General features: G+C 37.1%; 1 protein-coding gene across 3 annotated transcripts in view; it reads right to left on the reverse strand.

The window, feature by feature from the left end:
- The window catches only part of TOX (thymocyte selection associated high mobility group box), a 220137-nt gene that overhangs the window by 34896 nt on the left and 166099 nt on the right, over positions 1-19142 (reverse strand). For 2 of the 3 annotated variants that reach the window (XM_071419884.1, XM_071419877.1), the window contains exons 4-5: positions 10017-10295; positions 3242-3472 (exon numbers count right to left, since the gene is read on the reverse strand). In XM_071419884.1, coding sequence (XP_071275985.1) covers positions 3242-3472; positions 10017-10295 — 510 coding nt within the window. The remainder of the gene's footprint in view (positions 1-3241; positions 3473-10016; positions 10296-19142) is intronic. The other variant, XM_071419892.1, reaches the window with a different exon arrangement.

The raw sequence follows: 19142 nt of genomic DNA on the forward strand, positions 1-19142 counted from the left end.
GTACTACAGAGAAAACAGTGTTTGTGATCATAAGAGAGGAACTGGAAAAGTCACTGAAAAAAAATATCCCAGTGCTATGGCTACAGCATTGAGGAGAATGTACCTCAACACACTACTGCTACAGCTGCCTACTGTTCACAGATTTATTAATCTGAACAATTTTAGAAAGCATTTACAGTGAAAAATGAAGCACAGTGCCTGCTTCTGATCACATTTAATTATTGTACTCTATCCAGAATTTGAGAAGTCCATGACAAAGTCCACCATGACCACTGAGCTCCCTTTAACTTCTAGACTCTGTAGATAGAGTTGGACAAATAGAATACAGGCACACACCAGCATTGTTTGCAAATGGGCTTTTTACATACAGAAATTAATGGGAACATATGATTCAAAAATTCAAATATCTTCATATGATAAAATAAGAGGGAAGTACACTGGTATCTGCTTTAGTCTAATGAATTGCATTATTCTCATGGTGAGAGTATCAGAGTGCAATCCATTTTAAGCATAACCCTCCCCTAACTTCAGTAAGGCACCCACAGTCAGGTAGTTCATAACACCATTTCCTTTTTTGTCATTCAAATCCTAGTTTATCAAATAACACTTTCCTAGTTCTTCACAGTTTGAAAGACAGAGGTGGTTATAGCACAAGGCTTTTCAATATGCCACGTTATCAAAATTTTGTTGCAAATTCTTGGGCATATATTGCCCTTAGGTCATTATTGTACTGAGTTTCTATACTTTTATTTATTCTGTGGTCAATCTTCAGGAATAAACAAGACAAATTCTATGCATTTCAAAAAAAATGGCTCAGATCACAACAACAAAGAAGATTTCATTTTAGCATGAAAACATGAAGCTATTCTTCTTTCTCAAAAGCTGCATTATGTTCTACTTTCTGATTCATTTATATTTTCTATTTAAATAGGAAAAGGAGTTCCAATTCAGGAAACATAATTTGGAAATATATTTCTATTTAAATTTCAGAATAAGCATTAGCTTCCAAAACATAAGCCAGAAGCTTTATGATAATTGAATCCTTTTCAGCAAGTATAATTCATCAATAAAGTTGTCCTTTAATGATGTTATTGTTTCTTTATTTAACTATTTTTGAATTTCTGAAGCTCCTTCAATGCCAAATACCAAATGCTACATTTATCATTTGTATTTTTAGAGTCCAATTTTCCTACCAGAGACATAGATTTCATAGCAGTTACTAATGCTCTGGATCTGAAAAATTAAGCCTTTAAAATACAGACTATCTAGTCAGTTAAGATGTCTTGTAATCATTACTTTGTACTATTAGATCCCTAATGGGAAAAAAAATTAGTTTAAATTTATTGTAGAAAATAGGATTGCCAATTTTATTTTTTTAAATGGGAACTATCTTTTATTATTTTTGTACAGTGCTAAATTAGAAAGGGCTTCAGCCTGGAATTTTAAAAATGTGCTTAATAGATAATAATGAATAGGCAAAATGAGTAAAAAAGCAATGAAGATATGCTAACACAAACTTTTTTAAGAACTGTCTTAAAAACCATAGTTGCAGCCATTTTTACATGCATGTGTCATATGGATTCCACAATGCATCATTCATCTGTGTTTCAACTTACATTGACAGCAACAGAGACAAGGAAAATAAATTTTATTCTGTTCTTACATCATAGGACTTATTCCTATGATGTAAAAACAGAATAATTCCCACTAAAGGAACAGAATTCTCTTCCTACAGGAACAGAATTCCTACTAATTTTTGCTCTCAACCATGAATAGGAAATTTAAGGTAAGCTGGAAATTTAGGGTTTCATGCATTTTTCTTACACATTTCTATGGAAGAGCTTTAATATTTTGGTGGTAGTACTGACATGATAAGCTCAAAGGAAATGTGCATTTTATGCATTTAACAGTCTTTTAGGTTGGCCTTTGCAGGGCATATTAAAAAAGGGAAAGAAAGACACAACACAAGAAAATAACTAATGTGCCAGTGCAAGTGACTTTTCTGATATCTGTGTTCAGAAAGTTACTTTTCCTCCAGCTAAACCTTCCAAATGCTGGCCTTATTCATTGATAGATGAAGATAAAAAGAGGTTGTTTTTTTTTTTTTTAGTTAGTCAGTGAGTGGCAAATCTTGATTCTTTTTACACTGGTATATTTAGCAAGGATCTAGATGTACTTACACCACCCAGTTGTTAGCAAAGTAACCCTTTTTTTTTTTTTCCCAAGTCCAAATAATTTTACCTACCAATAAATCATTAAAAAGTTTTCTTTAATTCTTAGTTTTTTAACTGTAATTTTGTAATAACAGTGCATGAATGAAGGAGATTCAGTTCATTCCCAGTACTTTTCCACTGTCTGTGCTAACATCAACCCCAGTCCAGGTCTCCTGTAGCCAATATAACTCTCACCCAGCACATTCTTTCCTTCCATATCTGTTGCTTTCTTAAAGTTCCCATTCCTTTATCAATCCAATCCATTCTGTTGGCATTTAGTAAAAATGCAACCAACTACAAGAAGAAGAAGAGCAATGCTACAGTGTGGATCCATGTCATTTGCCAGCTGTCACCACTTCAATGTGATGAGCTTCCAGAGTTGCCCATTTTTACGCAGCTTTGCCTGACTTGGAAGGATTTCTGCAACATTTCAGGCCCAGCTCTGCTGGCCTCGTTGCAGAACCAAGGCCTTCCATGGAAGACAGAAGTAACCTTGGGAAGTGATTTCCACAGCCCACATCCATGATAGAGGATGCCCATTTGCCTGCATCCACCCTAGGTCTCTTTGGGACAACACATCACTAACTTCTTTCATAAAAGCCAGGTGGTTTGGGAGCAAATGTGAGCCCAGTTTCACTCCTGGCATCATGGGATCATGGGGAAGGGAAACATCTGCAAGTGGGAGCTCAGATATTCTAAGCTTTGGCAGCAAGGACCCCTTATATAGCAGTTCACATACAGGGCAATGACATTGCAAAATCCTAGGCCCACAGATATCAGCATAAAACATTCCTAAATATAATCCTAAAACTTGTGCCACATCCCAAAACAAGGTAAACTCTTTTAGTGGTTTCAAAGAGATAAAATAAAATGATACTCTCCTTATCTCAGCCTCTTTAAATCATATTCCTGAGATGGCACACATTCAAGTTTCATCCTGGCTAACAAAAGAAGCTGCCTACAGTGCTCAGATGACCCTGATAACACTTTCCTGAAACAAAGCCTCTGAGCTACAGCACATATTGTACCTGTTTTTGTTCTTCTCCTAAGCCGTCCCACATTGAAGCTACAATTTTAGAGACTTCACCAAAAGTAGCATTGGGGTTTTGGCCCTTGATGGCTGCTTGAGTGTCTCGGAAGAATAATGCATAGGCAGACACAGGCTTCTGTGGCTCATTTGGGTCCTTCTTCTTCTTCTTTTTGGGAGTTTTGGGTTTCTTTCCTATATCTGAAGCAGGTCTCTTCTCGCCACCATTGACCTGTAACATAAAATTAGGAAAGTACTATTAAAAAGCCAGTTTAATTCACTCCAACCACTGTTACAGCCTCTATGATGCAAAAACTTTGTATTTTGCATGCAGAAATGGAATTTTTGTTGATATCTTTGATAATCCAAATATTGACACTGTCTGCATTAGTCACATGCATAAAATTCACTATAAGTATTTTGGATAATACTTTATATTTCTCTTTCATATAATTGCTATAATCTCTATCCGGTCATCTTTTCACCTTTTCTAAGTTTTATTGCTAGTGGCTATAACAAGAAAATAATGAGAAAATTCAAATGAAATTAGTTTCTCTATAGCCTGAGTATCAGTTCAACAACATGAACCATCTGCAGACAGCAGGAACACTGTCATTTCTACTTTTTGCTTATTCTCATCCTTTCCCAGAATGACCCCAGACTACTGCTCAAATCAATTTCTTCTGCAGCTGGTGGTACATCTTCCAGGGACTTTGAAGAAAATCTGGTTGTCAACGAAGCAATTCAAGTTACAGACAGTCCCCTACACACTTTCTAATTAAAGTCTGAGGAAAAAAACCTTTACCAGTATAGACAGTTTAAAGCCCTTTAAAGGACCAGTTTTGACCTATCTGGATTTGATGATTAGTTTTATATCTGCTCATGTAAAAGCAAATGGTTTGAGGAAAGGAGTGAAAGAGGAATGGTGTATGGAGGAAAGCTCATGTGCTTTATTTATGCACCACCTGAAAAAAAGCCTGCACATGAGCATTTGTGCAAATGCCAAAGCACCCAATTTTCCTAGTGAAGCTGGTGAAGGGTCTGGAGCTCAAGCCTTGTGAGGAGCAGCTGAGGAAACAGGGGTTGTTTAGCCTGGAGAAAAGAAGGCTCAGGAGAGACCTCATCACCCTCTACAACTGCTTGAAAGAAGGTTGCAGCAAGGTGAATGTTGGTCTCTTGACCCAAGTTACAAGCCCCCCCAAGAATGACAAGAAATGGCCTTAAGTTGCCCCTGGGGAAGTTTAGATTGGATGTTAGGAAAAAATTCTTCACCAAAAAGATTGTCAAGCATTGGAGCAGGCTGCTCAGGGAAGTGGTGGAGTCATTCTCCCTAGAGGTATCTAAAAGATGTCTAGATATGGGCTCCAGGGCACATGGTTTAGTGGTGAGCTTGGAAATATGAGGTTAACAATTCAACTCCATGATCTTAGGTCTTTTCCAACCTAAATTATTCTAGGATTCTATGGCTTACAAGCACATAAAGGGACAATAACCTGATTCTTCAACACATTGGAGCTCCATGGCAAAGTAGCTTTTCTTGATATGATCACTTAATTTACTGTATCTGTAGAAATGGTGTGTGATCTTACAAGTGGGTTCAAAAGCTTTTTACTTTAGTCGGCATGACCAAAGCACTGTGAATCATAAGCATTTTTAAGAGAAGAGAAGATCAAGAGCATAAATGGTATGCTCTAGGCTAAGGATCTACTAGGCATGACTTCTTTCACTTCCTTCTATTATTATTTTTTAATAATGTGTATCAAGTGGCACAGGAGGATACAGGTGTTCAAATCATTGGAACTGCATGAGGAAAATGGCTGGAAATTCACATTTTGAGAAAAATGACTTTTTAATTTTCCTATATGCCTCAATATGTGCTGTCCAACAGAACCCAAGTGACTACAGTGAACAATTTGAATCTCTGTGGTTCTCTAAAAACAGCAACAAAGTGATGACCAGAACTTGAAAATGAAGTTGCTTGGTTTTTTGAGCATTATGTTACAATAGCTGCAACTTTAATACAAAGTTAATAGACATGCAACCTATTGTCAGGATTTGGAAAATACGGAAAAACAAAATTGTGCTACCCTTTTTTAAGTTATCCAGCTTTTTGTCTCTTGCTTTTTTTTAATTCTACAGGATACACAAAACTAGCAGTTAAAGTATAATTAACTAGGGCTCTAATTTGAGAACATTAGTCTAAACTTTTCAGAAGTCCAGTGCAACTGGAACTCCATGAGCAAGAAGACTTCGAAAAAATTTGTTCTATAGTTTATTTAAATTTTACCAGTGTGATTCACTAACATTTTTCTCCTTTTAGTTAGTTTTTCAACCAATGTGATTTAAAAGTTCCCTGTATGTTAGGATATCCCATTACTTCAACTACGCTTAAACTAGGTGATATACTACAGAAACTTGCGTAAGTGCCTTCTGGTAAGCTGTTCTGTGAAGAGCTCTAAAAACTTATTCTCCAACCTTAATGATCAAGAGACTTCAAAAACCCACTGTTAAAAACAGAGTACTCACAGGGGAAATTCTGTTTATCTTATATGAAAATAACGAAATAAAAAGAATACCAGAATTCCAGTACTAATAACCTTGCAAATGGCTGAGATGATGGTCTACCTTATGCTCCCATCAGTCTATCAGCTTCATAGACTCCACTTCTAACCACCAAAGCAGAGACAGATGGAAAATAAAATAAAAACCATATATATTCTGCTAGGCATAGACTTGTGCCTCAAAATCCCTGGAGGTGTAGTTAGCTCATGGTAATCCACCTCCTGTCATGGCTTATTGCTTAATTATGGTGATGTATTTAACTTATTTATCACAAGAAAGCAATAATCTTTCACTTTAAAAAAGTGTATATTAACCATGTTGCACACGTAATAGATCACAAGAATATCTAGTGTAGGATTTAAAACTATCAAGTAAGGCACATCGTTGATATCTAAATGTCCCTTGAGAACCTGGAAAATGTCTAAAAGCATATTTAAAATAAACTGCAATAGTACCAAAGCCTTTAATGGAGCTAGGAGAGCTGTTTTATGCACACTATCTTGCAGTAATCGCTGTAGTTTAAAATAGATTTTAATCAAGCACCATCTGCATAATAGGCTGAACAGACAACACAGAATTCCACTTATAACTCCTATCATATAAAGTAAATATTGTAAAACCTCTGCCACATAAGGAGAATATGCTGCAGCAGTTCTTTAGTAATTGTATTTCTGTTATTTAATTCTTGCTACTTGCACTCCTCTTGCTATCTTTCCTCTAAAATACATTATTTGAATTTCTCTCATAAGTGATATGCAAATTAACACAGAGGAAGACCCTGTTATCCATCTATGAAGAAATACTTATTTACAAACCAGTAATGCTTCCAGCAGCTCACAATTATGCTTGGCAATAACGAAGTACAAGTTTAACGATTCAACAGTGTGAATTATGGCAAGAATTACATAAATATAATATTCCAATGTTGAGATGGTCAAAATAAGGCATGTGCTAAGTGGTCACTTTGTTTAGGATGTTTTTATAGTTACTTACAACTACTAATTTTCAAGTTCTTCCCTTTTTCTGCTACTAATGATAGCCCCACATATGAGATTTGTAAGAATTAAGGAACCTTAGTGATGTGCACTCTTTGCAGAGACAATATCCTTAGTCTGAGGCTACATTTCACAGTCCCGTGGTCTTAGCAGCTCCCTGAATGTATATCCAACCTTACAACTATGCTACAGTTGCCACTGATCTCATGGTCAAGCAACCTCAGCTGTCCTGCTTTTAGAGTGGGAAGGGAAACTGAGCCCTCTATAATGCAGCTCCTTTCCCTTTCTTAGAGCAAGGGAATATAGGACAGTTGAAGTCTGAACAGCCTATATGAAAGAGTTTTTATGAGAATGAGTATTGCCAAATAACAGTTAGCAGCTGCTGCCATTAGTTCTGTGTTTGTTGGATAAAGCTTACAACAATTTGAATATTTATCATGGAATGAACATCCACGAAGCTCAGTACACGAACAATTACATCCGTTTGTAAAGCTTAATACTGGAATGTGGAACATATATATTGAGCTGAAATGGTCATTTCCTTCATTCATGGAAATCAGTGGTTCATAGGGCAACAATTATAGTTTTAGTCCAAATGTGTATGTAAAGTATGTATTTTTTGCACCTTCCATCACACTCTTTCTATAAATTCGTTCAAAAATATTAACAGGCTATAGAGATCTATGCCTTTTTTTTTCTAGATAGAAGTAGGTATCGTTTTTAGGATCTCTACAAAATATTCTATGAAAAGACCAGTGGCTTCTCTTTCACACATTTCAGTTGGTATAAACTGAGAGAGGTCTTTACCCAGTACTCATGGCAGAAACATCTCTGACTGCACAATGTGAACTCCAACAGCAACCCCATCACTGCAGCGTGTGCATTCCTACCAAAGGACTGGCTAATGAGCTCTGGCCCTGATCTATTAAATTATACCACACATCTGCATGATAGTTTATATTTCAAAGAGAAGAATCCAGATTTTGCAAAGTTATATTCAGTTAAAAGACAGGTGTTCTCACAAGAGACAGAACAGTTGGTCTATCTGCTCCTGTCCCCATCCAGTGCCTTCTTTCACTTGGAAGAGGATTTCTGGAGTGAGAATTTTCACAGGTCCCTCCAAAGCAACTCTGATAACATGTAATACTGTTGTATCTGGGGAGAAAGATCTCCACAGAAAACTGATTTATTTTGAGTATTCTTGGCCACTCACTGGCAGCTTCCAGGAAGAGCAATGTGCCAAAAAGATACACAGTGGAGAGCTTTAAATCTTGAAGTACAACAAGACACTCAACTCAGGCTAATTATTCAACCCCTCTTGTCTTTTACAGAGGGAACTACAGAACCATTGCATGGGATCAGGTGTGCCAGCCCATGGCCTATTTCCATTGGTGGCCAGCCTCAGGTGTTTTCACAAAGCCCTAAGAAATCCCACAGAAGACAAGTATAGCATTATCTGCTCCCCATCAAGCTTGCTGATTAAATCATACTTGATGGAGAAGACTTTAAGCCTCTGTCAATATTAACCAAATGTAATATCCTTTTAAACTTTTCTCTTAGCAGTGAAATTATAAATATAGTTTTAAGGCAATGGTATCTACTTTAGCACACTGGATTTAATTTTGTGTCATGCATTGTGCCATTTGTCATCTTTTTCTACTTAGACTAAGCATGAGAGAATTTTAAAGAGAATTAAAAGTTGAATCCTATATAAACTGGTTTTCACAAAGAAAATAGTCTGCAGTGCTTTGTATTTCTCTATGAAAAACATTAGCTTCAGATAACTACTGCTTGCTTTAAACCACAGCCCTACACTTTTGTTAGCACAAAGTGCTACAGTGAAAAGGTACGTGAAAAATGTAGATTAAATAACTGAAATACTTGATAGAAGTAGAAAGGAAATCCAAATTATTTGAATGGATATTTTCTCCAGAAGTTTAGAGCATCTTGCACACTCCCAGCAATGTAAAAATATTAGCAATGCAAGAGGAGTAGCAAATAAATTATTCTGAAAAAGTAAAGGCTGACTGGAATTATTTTTACATAGCTGTATTCTAAAGTCTCCCTCAGTAAGGAAGTGCTCATTTAAAACGTATGAATTATTCAGTAATTTTTAAAACCTAAAGTTTGTGAAATCAGGGGAATGTCCTGAAATAAAACTTTTGAATCAGAATTTGTTCATAATGTAGTAAAACTTATGTCTCCAATTACATGATTATTTTATAGCTGGAGGCATGAAAAACAATATAATGTTAAAACAAATCAGACTTACATTTCTTGACTGGATTATACCTCCTCAGTGACTCACAATATGTTTTCTTCACATTCCCTGCAAGTCTGCAACTTTTCCCCACCAGACATGTCTGTGGCCCACACTGCACTGCAGGAGTGCTCTAACAGGACTGCTTTTTTCTAGTGACCACAAAACAGAGCTAAGGAGGTCCCCAGTTTCAACATGCTTTATTCCTGGTTTAAGGGATGACTTAGTACAAAGTCCCAGTCTTGTGTCTCAGCTTTTCTGTTGGCAAAATTAAGATAATAGACTTGTGTATTTCTGGGAGGTTTTCAGGGTTTTGGGAGATTTGGGAGATTTTTGTACGTAAAACCAGCTATATAGATTGACATTTATCCTTTCAAGAAATTTATTATGTAAATTTCTCTTATCACTTCATTCCTGCACTGACATGAAAATGAAGCTTAAACATGTCATGATGAAGTGTCAGCACCTCTCAAAAGTATGAATGCATACAGGGTCTTCCAGATTTTCAAGGTAAGGTTTTTAAAGTTCATAGGATCTTTCTGTTCTGGTTGCTATGATGTTCTGTTTACACATCCTGTGACCAAGTGGCAAAGACTAGCATATTGCACAGACTGTTCATACTTTTTATAGCAGTAACTTGATCTTTAACTGGGAACAAACATCCCTGCTATGCAAGTGAGAAAACTCAACCCTTATATTAAAGTCCTAAAGGAATGACTATCCTTTCAGTGTTCAACAGTATTCCAGTTTGCTCTCACAAAGAGGAATGATGCAATTTACTCAAGCTGCCTGAAGAATTGTCTGGATATTGTAAGTTCTGTATTCATAACCCTTTATTCACTTCAGTGAACCACCAATCATGTATAAAGTATCACCTTAATAACTGTGGCCATATCATCCATTTAGCAGGTCCTAAAAATATCCACCATTTACATAGCAATCCTAGCATCTAAGCCTACCTTAGAGCTATCTTCTCCTTCATCTTCATGGACTGAACTGGATGGTGAAGGAGTTGCAGATTTGCTTCCAGGTGGAGAGGGCGAGTTGTGAGGAACACTGTTTCCACCCATATTCAAACCAAGCTGTGCACTGAGCTGGGACTGGTTAATAGTAGTCAGCTGCCCGTGCTGCATCATTCCTGGCTGCCTAATATCTGCAGGTTGAACCCTTGGCCTCATGGTTGCCATCTGAGGATGGGAACTATACTGGGCTCCTTCTGTATTCCGTAAATCTTGCATCTACAAGAGGAAAAAAACTGTATTAAGCATATCACTAATAAAGTGCTCTGTTCCTTTAGACCTCGGTTGGCCTGATTGGCTTAAAGGAAATGGCAAGTACTTAAATAAACATGTAAATACTGAAAATAAACATAGTAAGGATATGATTGACATTTGCAAAACACTGACTGTTATAAAGAATTCAGGCTCTAGCCTCAGCCCTTGGAAATAGCAAAAAAAAGCAATTAAAGCTCAGGGTTTTTTCATGGGGGAACAAAAGGGCACTGCTTTCTGTAACTGTGTGTAGAGTATTTCTGAAATGCTAACAAACAGGGACAGCTTTGCACTCTGAAGTTCAGACCTAGACCAGAACAATAACATCCTCAAAAGTCAAGATAATTTCCAGATCCTGCTTTTTTTAACTTTGGATTTTGGTGGTTTTGAGTTGCAATTTGGGAGCTGCAGGGAATTTTCAGACTCTGAATATCTAGTATTGGGTCCAAATCTATTTCACCTGGTGCTGCCCAATGAGAAACTGGATTTTTCAGGATTCAGACCATTGACAAGAAGGATGCATTGACAGACTGATTAAATGATTTCTGAGTCGATTTACTGCTAAGACATATATGAATGGAAAGCTCAGAAATCGCAGGATTGACAAATGAATCCATTGTGCTATGTGGGTCACTGCTTCTTAGCATTAACGAGACATACTATTTGAATGCAAGCAACAGATTCTGCCTCTGCAAGGATAAGAATTAAAAGCACTGGAGGATGAAGCTCCTTTCTTGTCCAGAGGTCAAATGCACCATACACACAGACCTCAGCAGATTGCCTGTAACCTCTTCTCAGTATTCTCATACAGAAGCACGACAAATAGCAGAGTTTCAGAGAGAAGCTCAGATTTAAGCTAAGATGTTCTGTGGGTGATTTAAAATGGAAGTATCAATTCAGAGCTGAAAAGAAATAGATATGGTTGTCTTTCTGTGCATCAGAAAACATGTGTGTACATATAAAGTAGAATCTGACAGAAGCTACCATTGTGTAAGTTCCATTATGATAAGGACATGTGTTATGGTTCAATATATTAACATAGCCACATTTATTCTACTGACAGTCTTTGTTAGACATGTCATCTTAATTGTCTAAAGATCACTCAGATTTTATTTTTTTAAAAATCTTTTTATAGCTCATGACTTCTATAACCTACGTCTTGCTCATATACACTCCCCCACATATCACAGCAATCTGTAAGATACCTTTCAACCAGTAACACATAGGAAAAAGTAAAGATAAACCCATAACTGCATCTTTTCTCTTATTATTGACAGTGTAAAAATGTAACAATTTTTGGGAGATATTTTATTTTATGATCTCGAGTATTGATTTTCATAAAGGTGATTGGTTGGCAGTAAATCAAGCTAATAATACCATTAGTTATGGCATACTTACCACTTTATAGGTACTTGTATCTCTGAAAGGCATTTGAATTGGCTTCTGACAATGTGACATCACAATTATACCTGTGTTTATGTTATTTTAGAAATTAATAGCTTTTGGTAAAAAGACTTATCGATACAAACTTGTTTTCCAAGTTCATTTAATGACTACTAAAGCACTGGAGGAGATAAGCACAGAGAGCACAGTGGATGAAATCAATTGAAGGCTGAAATTTGAATCCTGGTAGACACTTATATTTTTAAATTACTACTGATTTCTTGGTCCCTTCCCTCTTGCCAAGCATATTAGCCTTGAAAGCTATCATTATCTCTGCCTCCAGCAGACAATCTGTATCAAGACAGTTGTGCCCATGCAGCTGTAACTGCTGCTCAGACACTTTGCTCTGGATCCAGCTGCTGAGCTGGGCAGCAGCTGGGGAAAGTGGAGCAGCACTGGGGGGGTCTCCAGGTTCTCTTGGCCAACATAGGGCAAACAGTAAAGGGATGGGAACTCACAGAGTCCCTCATGTGCTGGGCACAGGGAGGCAAAACCCTCCCTTCACCCAGTCTGCAGCACTCAGTGTGGGTGTGTGCCCTCCCCAGGCACCCTTCAGCCAGCAGGGGCTGAGCCCTCAGGTTTTCATGGGGCAGCATCTCGTGGTGCAGAATAAACCCTTCCAGAAAAAGCTGGAAAGGCTTGACTGCTTTTTAGGAAGGGTAGGCATCCTAATGATTTTATGAACTCTAGAAATGTAACAACTGCTACATGAAACTCCTAACTCTTATTTTGAATGAACTTAAAAATTATTTATCTCTAAAAGCAGAGCAAGGGCTACCATATTAATTACTTTCCCTCAAATAAAATATGATACAATTGCTTTAACTGATACACAGGAAGCTCTACCTGGATATGTGGAAGAACTTTACTGTGTGAGGGAGTGGTGACTGTGCACTGGAACAGATTGCCCAGAGAGGTTGTGGAGTCTCCCTCACTGGAGATACTCAAGAACCATCTGGATGCAATCCTGTGCCATGTACTCTGGGATGATCCTGCCTCAGCAGGAAGCCTGGACCAGATGACCCACTGTGGTCCCTTCCAACCTGACCCATTCTGTGATTCTCTGATTCTGCTGTTATTCAAAAAGATCTCTCCTTTAAGAGCATCAAATACCAGATAGATAATACAGAACATTCTGCGTTTGTCTTCTTTATACAACATTTAACAGTCTGTGATACAATTTTAGCTCCAGTATTGAACATAGGCTCTTTTCAGATAATATAACTGAACAGTACTGAATGTATCCCCATACAAAATACATGTGTATATATATTTGCAAGAGAACCCTTCACCACGGAAATTCTGAGGACTGCAAATGAAGTGGTGGAGTAAAAAACCCCAGTATTTTTCTTTTCACATGAATTCAGCTTCTCTCCTGAATTTTTAAATCAGATGAATACCAGGCTACCTGCAGAAAACCAGGTTTAAGCAGCAAATAAGCTTGTTTAACAGTACATTTTCTCTTTCATATGCTAAGCCAGAAACCCCCACCTAAGGGACCTGCCTGCAGAGAACAAAAAAGTCTAAGTCCATCTCACAGAGCTGTGGCACTCAGGATCCACAGACATGATTCACATCTGCTGATGAGGCTTCTGGCTCACCTCTTTACCATGCACTGCAGAGCCTGCCTGCTCCCATCCTGCCTCTACCTGGTGAAAAAGTGGGATTGTCTAAGAAAATGGAAACTGCTCATTCCTTTGGTAAGAATGGGCAACTAATCACATAAATGTAAAAAGTTGTGAGATCACGCCGTGGAAAACATGAACTTGCATGTTCTTAAAGTATCACCAAAACCAAGAACTGGTTGGTCCCACCTCCTCTCTAGGTTCAAGAACACAGCCATGAAAACTACACACTCGGTTCACTGCCGTGGCATAATGGTGTGTCCCTGTCACAGATGCTGTGACAACCTCATCTCTGCAGAATAGTAACACCAACCAGACACACACTCTCTCAAAATGTATGACCAATTTCTTCTAAACTACTTCAAAATCTGAAACCTCATATTCCTTGCTCCTCCAGATGGAGTTTTACAAAGCCCAGGGCTGTGTGGCTGTGTTAGAGCCATATTCAGGATGCAGAGGCAATACTGAGAACACGCTCCTGCCGAATGCAAAGCTGAACCGAAATCCTGATGGATGGCACAATGCCAAATGGAAGAACAAAGTTAAAGAGTTTTGACTATTACAGAGGATAAGGACAGTCTTAAACTGATGTCTTCAATGGTTTCTGTGATGAGGTAATAATGATAATATCTGGCACTTTAATATCATTCTCCATCTGTCAGTTCCAGGATGTTTCACAACTTGAGTTATATTCAGCTTTAGAACATGCCTGGTTTTATTTTAGTTTTACTAATGGGGAAGCTATGATACATGTCACGTCTAATTTTTTTTCTGTTTGCATTTTGCTTATAAGCAGAAAGTGAGCATTTAGCCAAATAAGTGTTTGATTGCAAGTTAACAGACAGTGCAAGTCCCTAAATCCAAGGTGTGTACCAAACCCTTTATTGACACATGGGTAGTGCAAAACCAGAACAGGGCTGTCTGGCTGAAGATGAGCTCCTAATGCCCTGCTCAAAGTTCCTGAGGTACTAAGAATAAGGCTAAAGAGCTTTGAACATCAGACTATTGTTCATCCCATCAGCTTACAGTAAAAACAAAGCAAAGCATACAGTGCAGAATTCAGTGATATCATCCCTGTAAAGAAACATCTCACGGCAGGACAATGTGAGTACAGTATCCTAATCACAGAATCACAGAAAATAGTGCTAGAAGGGACCTCAAAAGGTTATTTAGTCCAACATTATCTCACAGCAGGATTAGCTATACCTAAATCATTTCTGACATATGTTTGTCTAACCTCTTCATAACCTCCCTAGGCAATTCTTGTGCTTAACTATCCTTACAGTGGAAAGGGCTTTTTTCCATAATGTCTCACCTAAATCTCCTGTGTTGTAATTTAAACCTACTACTTTTTGCTTTGCTCCCAGTGGACATGAGGAATGTTTTTCTCCTTCTTTACAGAAAAGTTGTACACACTAGAAGGCTGTTATGAATTTCCTTTCAGTTTTTTCTTCTTTAGACTAAACAACTAAACCTGAAGATTGAAAGACTTTGTTCGTATGCTGTGTTTTCTACACCTCTTATCATTCTTTCTGCTATCCTCTGGACTATATCCAATAGCCTTCATATTTCTTGAAAGACTGTGCTCTGAAGTCCACAAAATACAGATATTTTCATCTGACACAGCATTCAGATAGAATCCTTCATCTCTCACAGAAGGTATCACATAGCAATAAAAAACTCCAAAATTAATTATCAGCGTTTTTGATACAAGCTGGTTAACATATGCAAGATGTAGAAAGAGTCAAATTTCAGGACTCTTAACTAATGTCCCAGAATGTAGCTTTAGGAAGCAAATAATTTTTTTTTCTGAGAAGCATCAGACAGGCAGTTTCAAAGGGAATGTGCTGTTAGCAAAATAATTCACGTTATTTTTCTAGGTACAATTAATAACTGTGAGGCAACATCTCTCTGAAAAGCTGCAGAAGTCCCAATTGTCCCTCCCTATTTAGATTCATTTATAATAAATGTTATCACTAAATGAAAGAAGAAAGACAGGTTGCCTTAACAGATCAAAGTAAATACAAGGTCTATGTACAAGCAAGAAACACTAGAGATAATTCACTGGAGATTAAAACATTAAAACATAAGGAGAAATACACATGGCTTACTCACTGAAGCAAGTAAAGTTCACATATCTCACTACTCTGAGAAAATTCATATCAAGAAGCAGCAGACATTATTACTGTTATCACCGTCAGTTCTTGAAATGATTTTTGCATAGTTTTCTACAAGTTGAATGCTCTTGTGAATATTTTTGATGAACACTGCAGAAGGGGCTGACAGTTCTTTGCTTCTTGTCTGAGTGGTCAAGGTAAGTTAGAGAGTAACAACTTTTCAGACTACACAAAGCAATGGCTCAATCAATTAGTTAAAAAAAAAAGTAGAAAACCCCAGGGGATCTTAAGTGTTATCTATGAGGATACCCAGAGTGTCCTTCTTTCTTCACTGGTATGACCCACCTGAGTCATCAGGTGCCTTGGACATTCTTTGGTAGGCAGAGGGGGTCTCTGTTAATAGTAGTATTCTCATTTATATTCCCAGGAAACTTGTGCTACTACCTGTGCTGTATTAAATCTGAATGTTTCTCGGTTCCCAAATAACACTACATTAAATGCAGTATCAGTCTGGTTGTGCCAACCCCCTGAAAAGCCATGAAATTTGCTTAGAAATGTTACTGCTTTTATTTCAGGCAATTTAATTATCGTCTACCATAAGCCAATGCACATCTGCAAGATGTTTTCCAGTGACAAAGAGATGTTCATTAAAAAAGAGGGGAAAAAAAGTAATTCCTACATAATCACTGATTCTGTAAGTGAAGGCTTCAAAAGAGAAGAAAGAAGGGATAGTGTTTGGGAAATGATTTGGGAAATTTAGGATCAAGACACTTGATAAACCAAAAAGACCTAATAATTTTTTTTTTTTTTTTTTTTTTTTTTTTAGTGCTACAAAATGCAAGCAATGGTCATCATACAAACGATGAACAGGCTCCCCAGGCAAGTGGTCAGAGCACCATGCCTGACAGAGTTCAAAAAGTGTTTGGACAATGCTCTCAGGCACATGGTGTGACTCTTGTTGATGTTTTGTGCAGGACAAGGACTTAGATTAAATGATCCTTGTGGGTCCCTTTCAACACAGGATATTCTATAGTTCTGTACAACCATACATTCAAACTTAAAAGTGTCTAAAACCACAGAAATGTCAATTTTAGACACCTTTTATTCAGTTCATACAGGTGATCAAGCAATGGTACCTCATGGCTGTTCAATGCACATTGATGGTCAGGATCCTAGATTAATGGCAAGGGAATCAAAAGCAAATCACAAATCATGCAGTTTTATCTGTTGTTTTCCACTGTGGTAATGCTTTTTCATGAGAGAGCTTAAAACTTGAGATAACTTGAACATCTGTATTTATACAGCAGAGAAAAACAAAAAAAGTGACCCAAATATTTGGAGATCTGAAATCTGACAGGAAGTTTGAGTTTCTTGATTAGACTAAAACTGGTACTTGGTATGTACGTCCTGTCACGAACAAAGAGTGATCAAACCCAAAGATTCACAGCTTATCAGATCTTTGTTTCCATGAAGTTAAAGGAGAAATCATATTTCCAACCAAGTCTTGTTTTAGCAGACCTATAAGTGAACAAGTGCTAAAGAAAGACTTTTTATGAGAGTCAAGATTACTGTGAAATGACCACAGAGAACCATTCAAAACACATTAAAAGGAATAACTCAAAGCACCACCTAACAGAGGGAGGGGAGGTGTGTTTTCATCATCTCATTTTTATAATTCTCTTCTGTATCAGCTAACTGTATAATGAAAGACTAAGTTTTAAAGTAAGTGGGTATTTGGGGAATATTCTAGTGCTATACACAGGAGTATTTTATATACTAAACCCACTGCATTTTTTAGAATAAATTGAAAGGATCATTCAAAATTTCTTTTGATTAGGAAAACAGTCTTAAAATTAAACAGCACAAAACTCACATGTAAAGAGAACCCTAAATGAAAAATAATAAAACCCCCCACTCCTATTAAATCTACTACACTAATCTTTTCAAAATCATTCTGTTAAAAACTAAAACACTTAAGGCTGTTTTATATAGTACTGGATCTGTAAGTGATCTTAAGCCCCTTTAAAGCTGTTATATACTCAAAATCTGACTGCAAAATTTTATAGTATGATCACATAATGACAAAAATGCAGTCATATACAGTTTCTATATTTCTTGGTACACAGTTAATTTGGTGACTATTAACATTCTTTTCTACTTTATGTTTTAATATCCTTTGAGCCACACAGGGCCAAGGTCTCAAAACTAATCATAAAAAACTACCGACTGCTATTCACTCTAATATAATAACCCTTTATTTAAAACAACTTCCAATAAATTTCATTATAAGAAGTTATTAAAAGGGTTAAAAACCTATTAAATGTCAAAGAATTTGCCTGACTCAAACTTCTAATAAAGAAACAGAATAGGCTTTCTTTCTGAATTATTTAAATCTTTACTGACTGTGCACTGAACCATGAAATTAGAAAAGTGTTATTAGAAGTGTTCTCTGGTTTTTATAAAAGTTGTAGCATAGAATATATCAAACCACAGTCTTTAACTAGACTAGTTAAAGAAATAGGTTTTTAATCCTGAGTACATGGTTTTCCCTGATATAAAGGGTCATAATTAAAAGTCTGGCCTGGAAGCTGAAGATAATAAAATTATTATTACAGAAGCATCCATGTTCATTTGGTATATTCTGGATGCATGTTTCCATTTTAATTTGGACAAATATCTTCAATTTTGTTTGATCTTGCAAAGTCCACTAATTTAGACCCTCTCAGCAAACAATTAAGCTTTTAATAGTGACTCATTTTAAAGAATTAATGGTGAATAATTTGTGTTATCTTTTTCTCTTTTTTGAAGTGTCTAATGCTTAACAGCAGGTATAGGTTGACAGCAGACAAATGGAATCTAGGAGGTACAAGGCAAATATTCTACCACACAACTCCTGATAACAGTGTTATCACTAAAGTGGTTTTGTTGGTTTGTTTGTTTTTTGGTGGGTTTTTTTTTTTTTTCAAATTACAAAAGACAAAAACAATTTTCTATTTCAGCAGTTATTTGCATAAGGAAAAACAATAATGCATTTCACATTTATTTTCATGATGCTAAAGAACTCCTGAGTCAGCAGTATATTCACAGATTCACTCAAACACACCTGAATCAATAGCCTTTCATCAAAAGAAATGAAGTCAGAAAGATGCCTGAGAGACACAATATTGTCTCCCCTTCTTTTATACAATAAAAATAGAGGCATCCAGGGGACATGAAATGATTAAGTCTAGGAATACAAACTAGATCTTTGGAAATAATGTTAACGGTGAGCTTGGTGTAGGGCAGCAGAGAAAAGGGGATGCAGGCAGCTACTGTTGCCTTTGCAATGCTTTGCTCCTGTGACTGACCAACAACAGCAGAGTCACCAGTGTGAGGTTGCTGTAACCTTCGTTCGCTTCTGCTCTATTGTGTCCCATTCTATTCTGTTCTGCTCTGTTCTGTTCTGGGCTTTTTCCTATGGTGTTCAGCACAGCAGTGACAAACTCTCTTCCTGCAGTGAGTTGGGCAGTGTGACTATTACCTGTCACATGTTGTTTGCTGTTTGCTGTTTGCTGTTTGCTTTAACACACAAAGGTACCCTGACCACACCACCCAAACCTCCCTACCACCAAGAAAAGGAATTTGTATTG

Source organism: Agelaius tricolor, unplaced genomic scaffold, assembly GCF_023055355.1.
Source record: "Agelaius tricolor isolate 1412-34295 unplaced genomic scaffold, bAgeTri1.0.p SCAF_2, whole genome shotgun sequence".
Lineage (NCBI taxonomy): Eukaryota > Metazoa > Chordata > Aves > Passeriformes > Icteridae > Agelaius > Agelaius tricolor.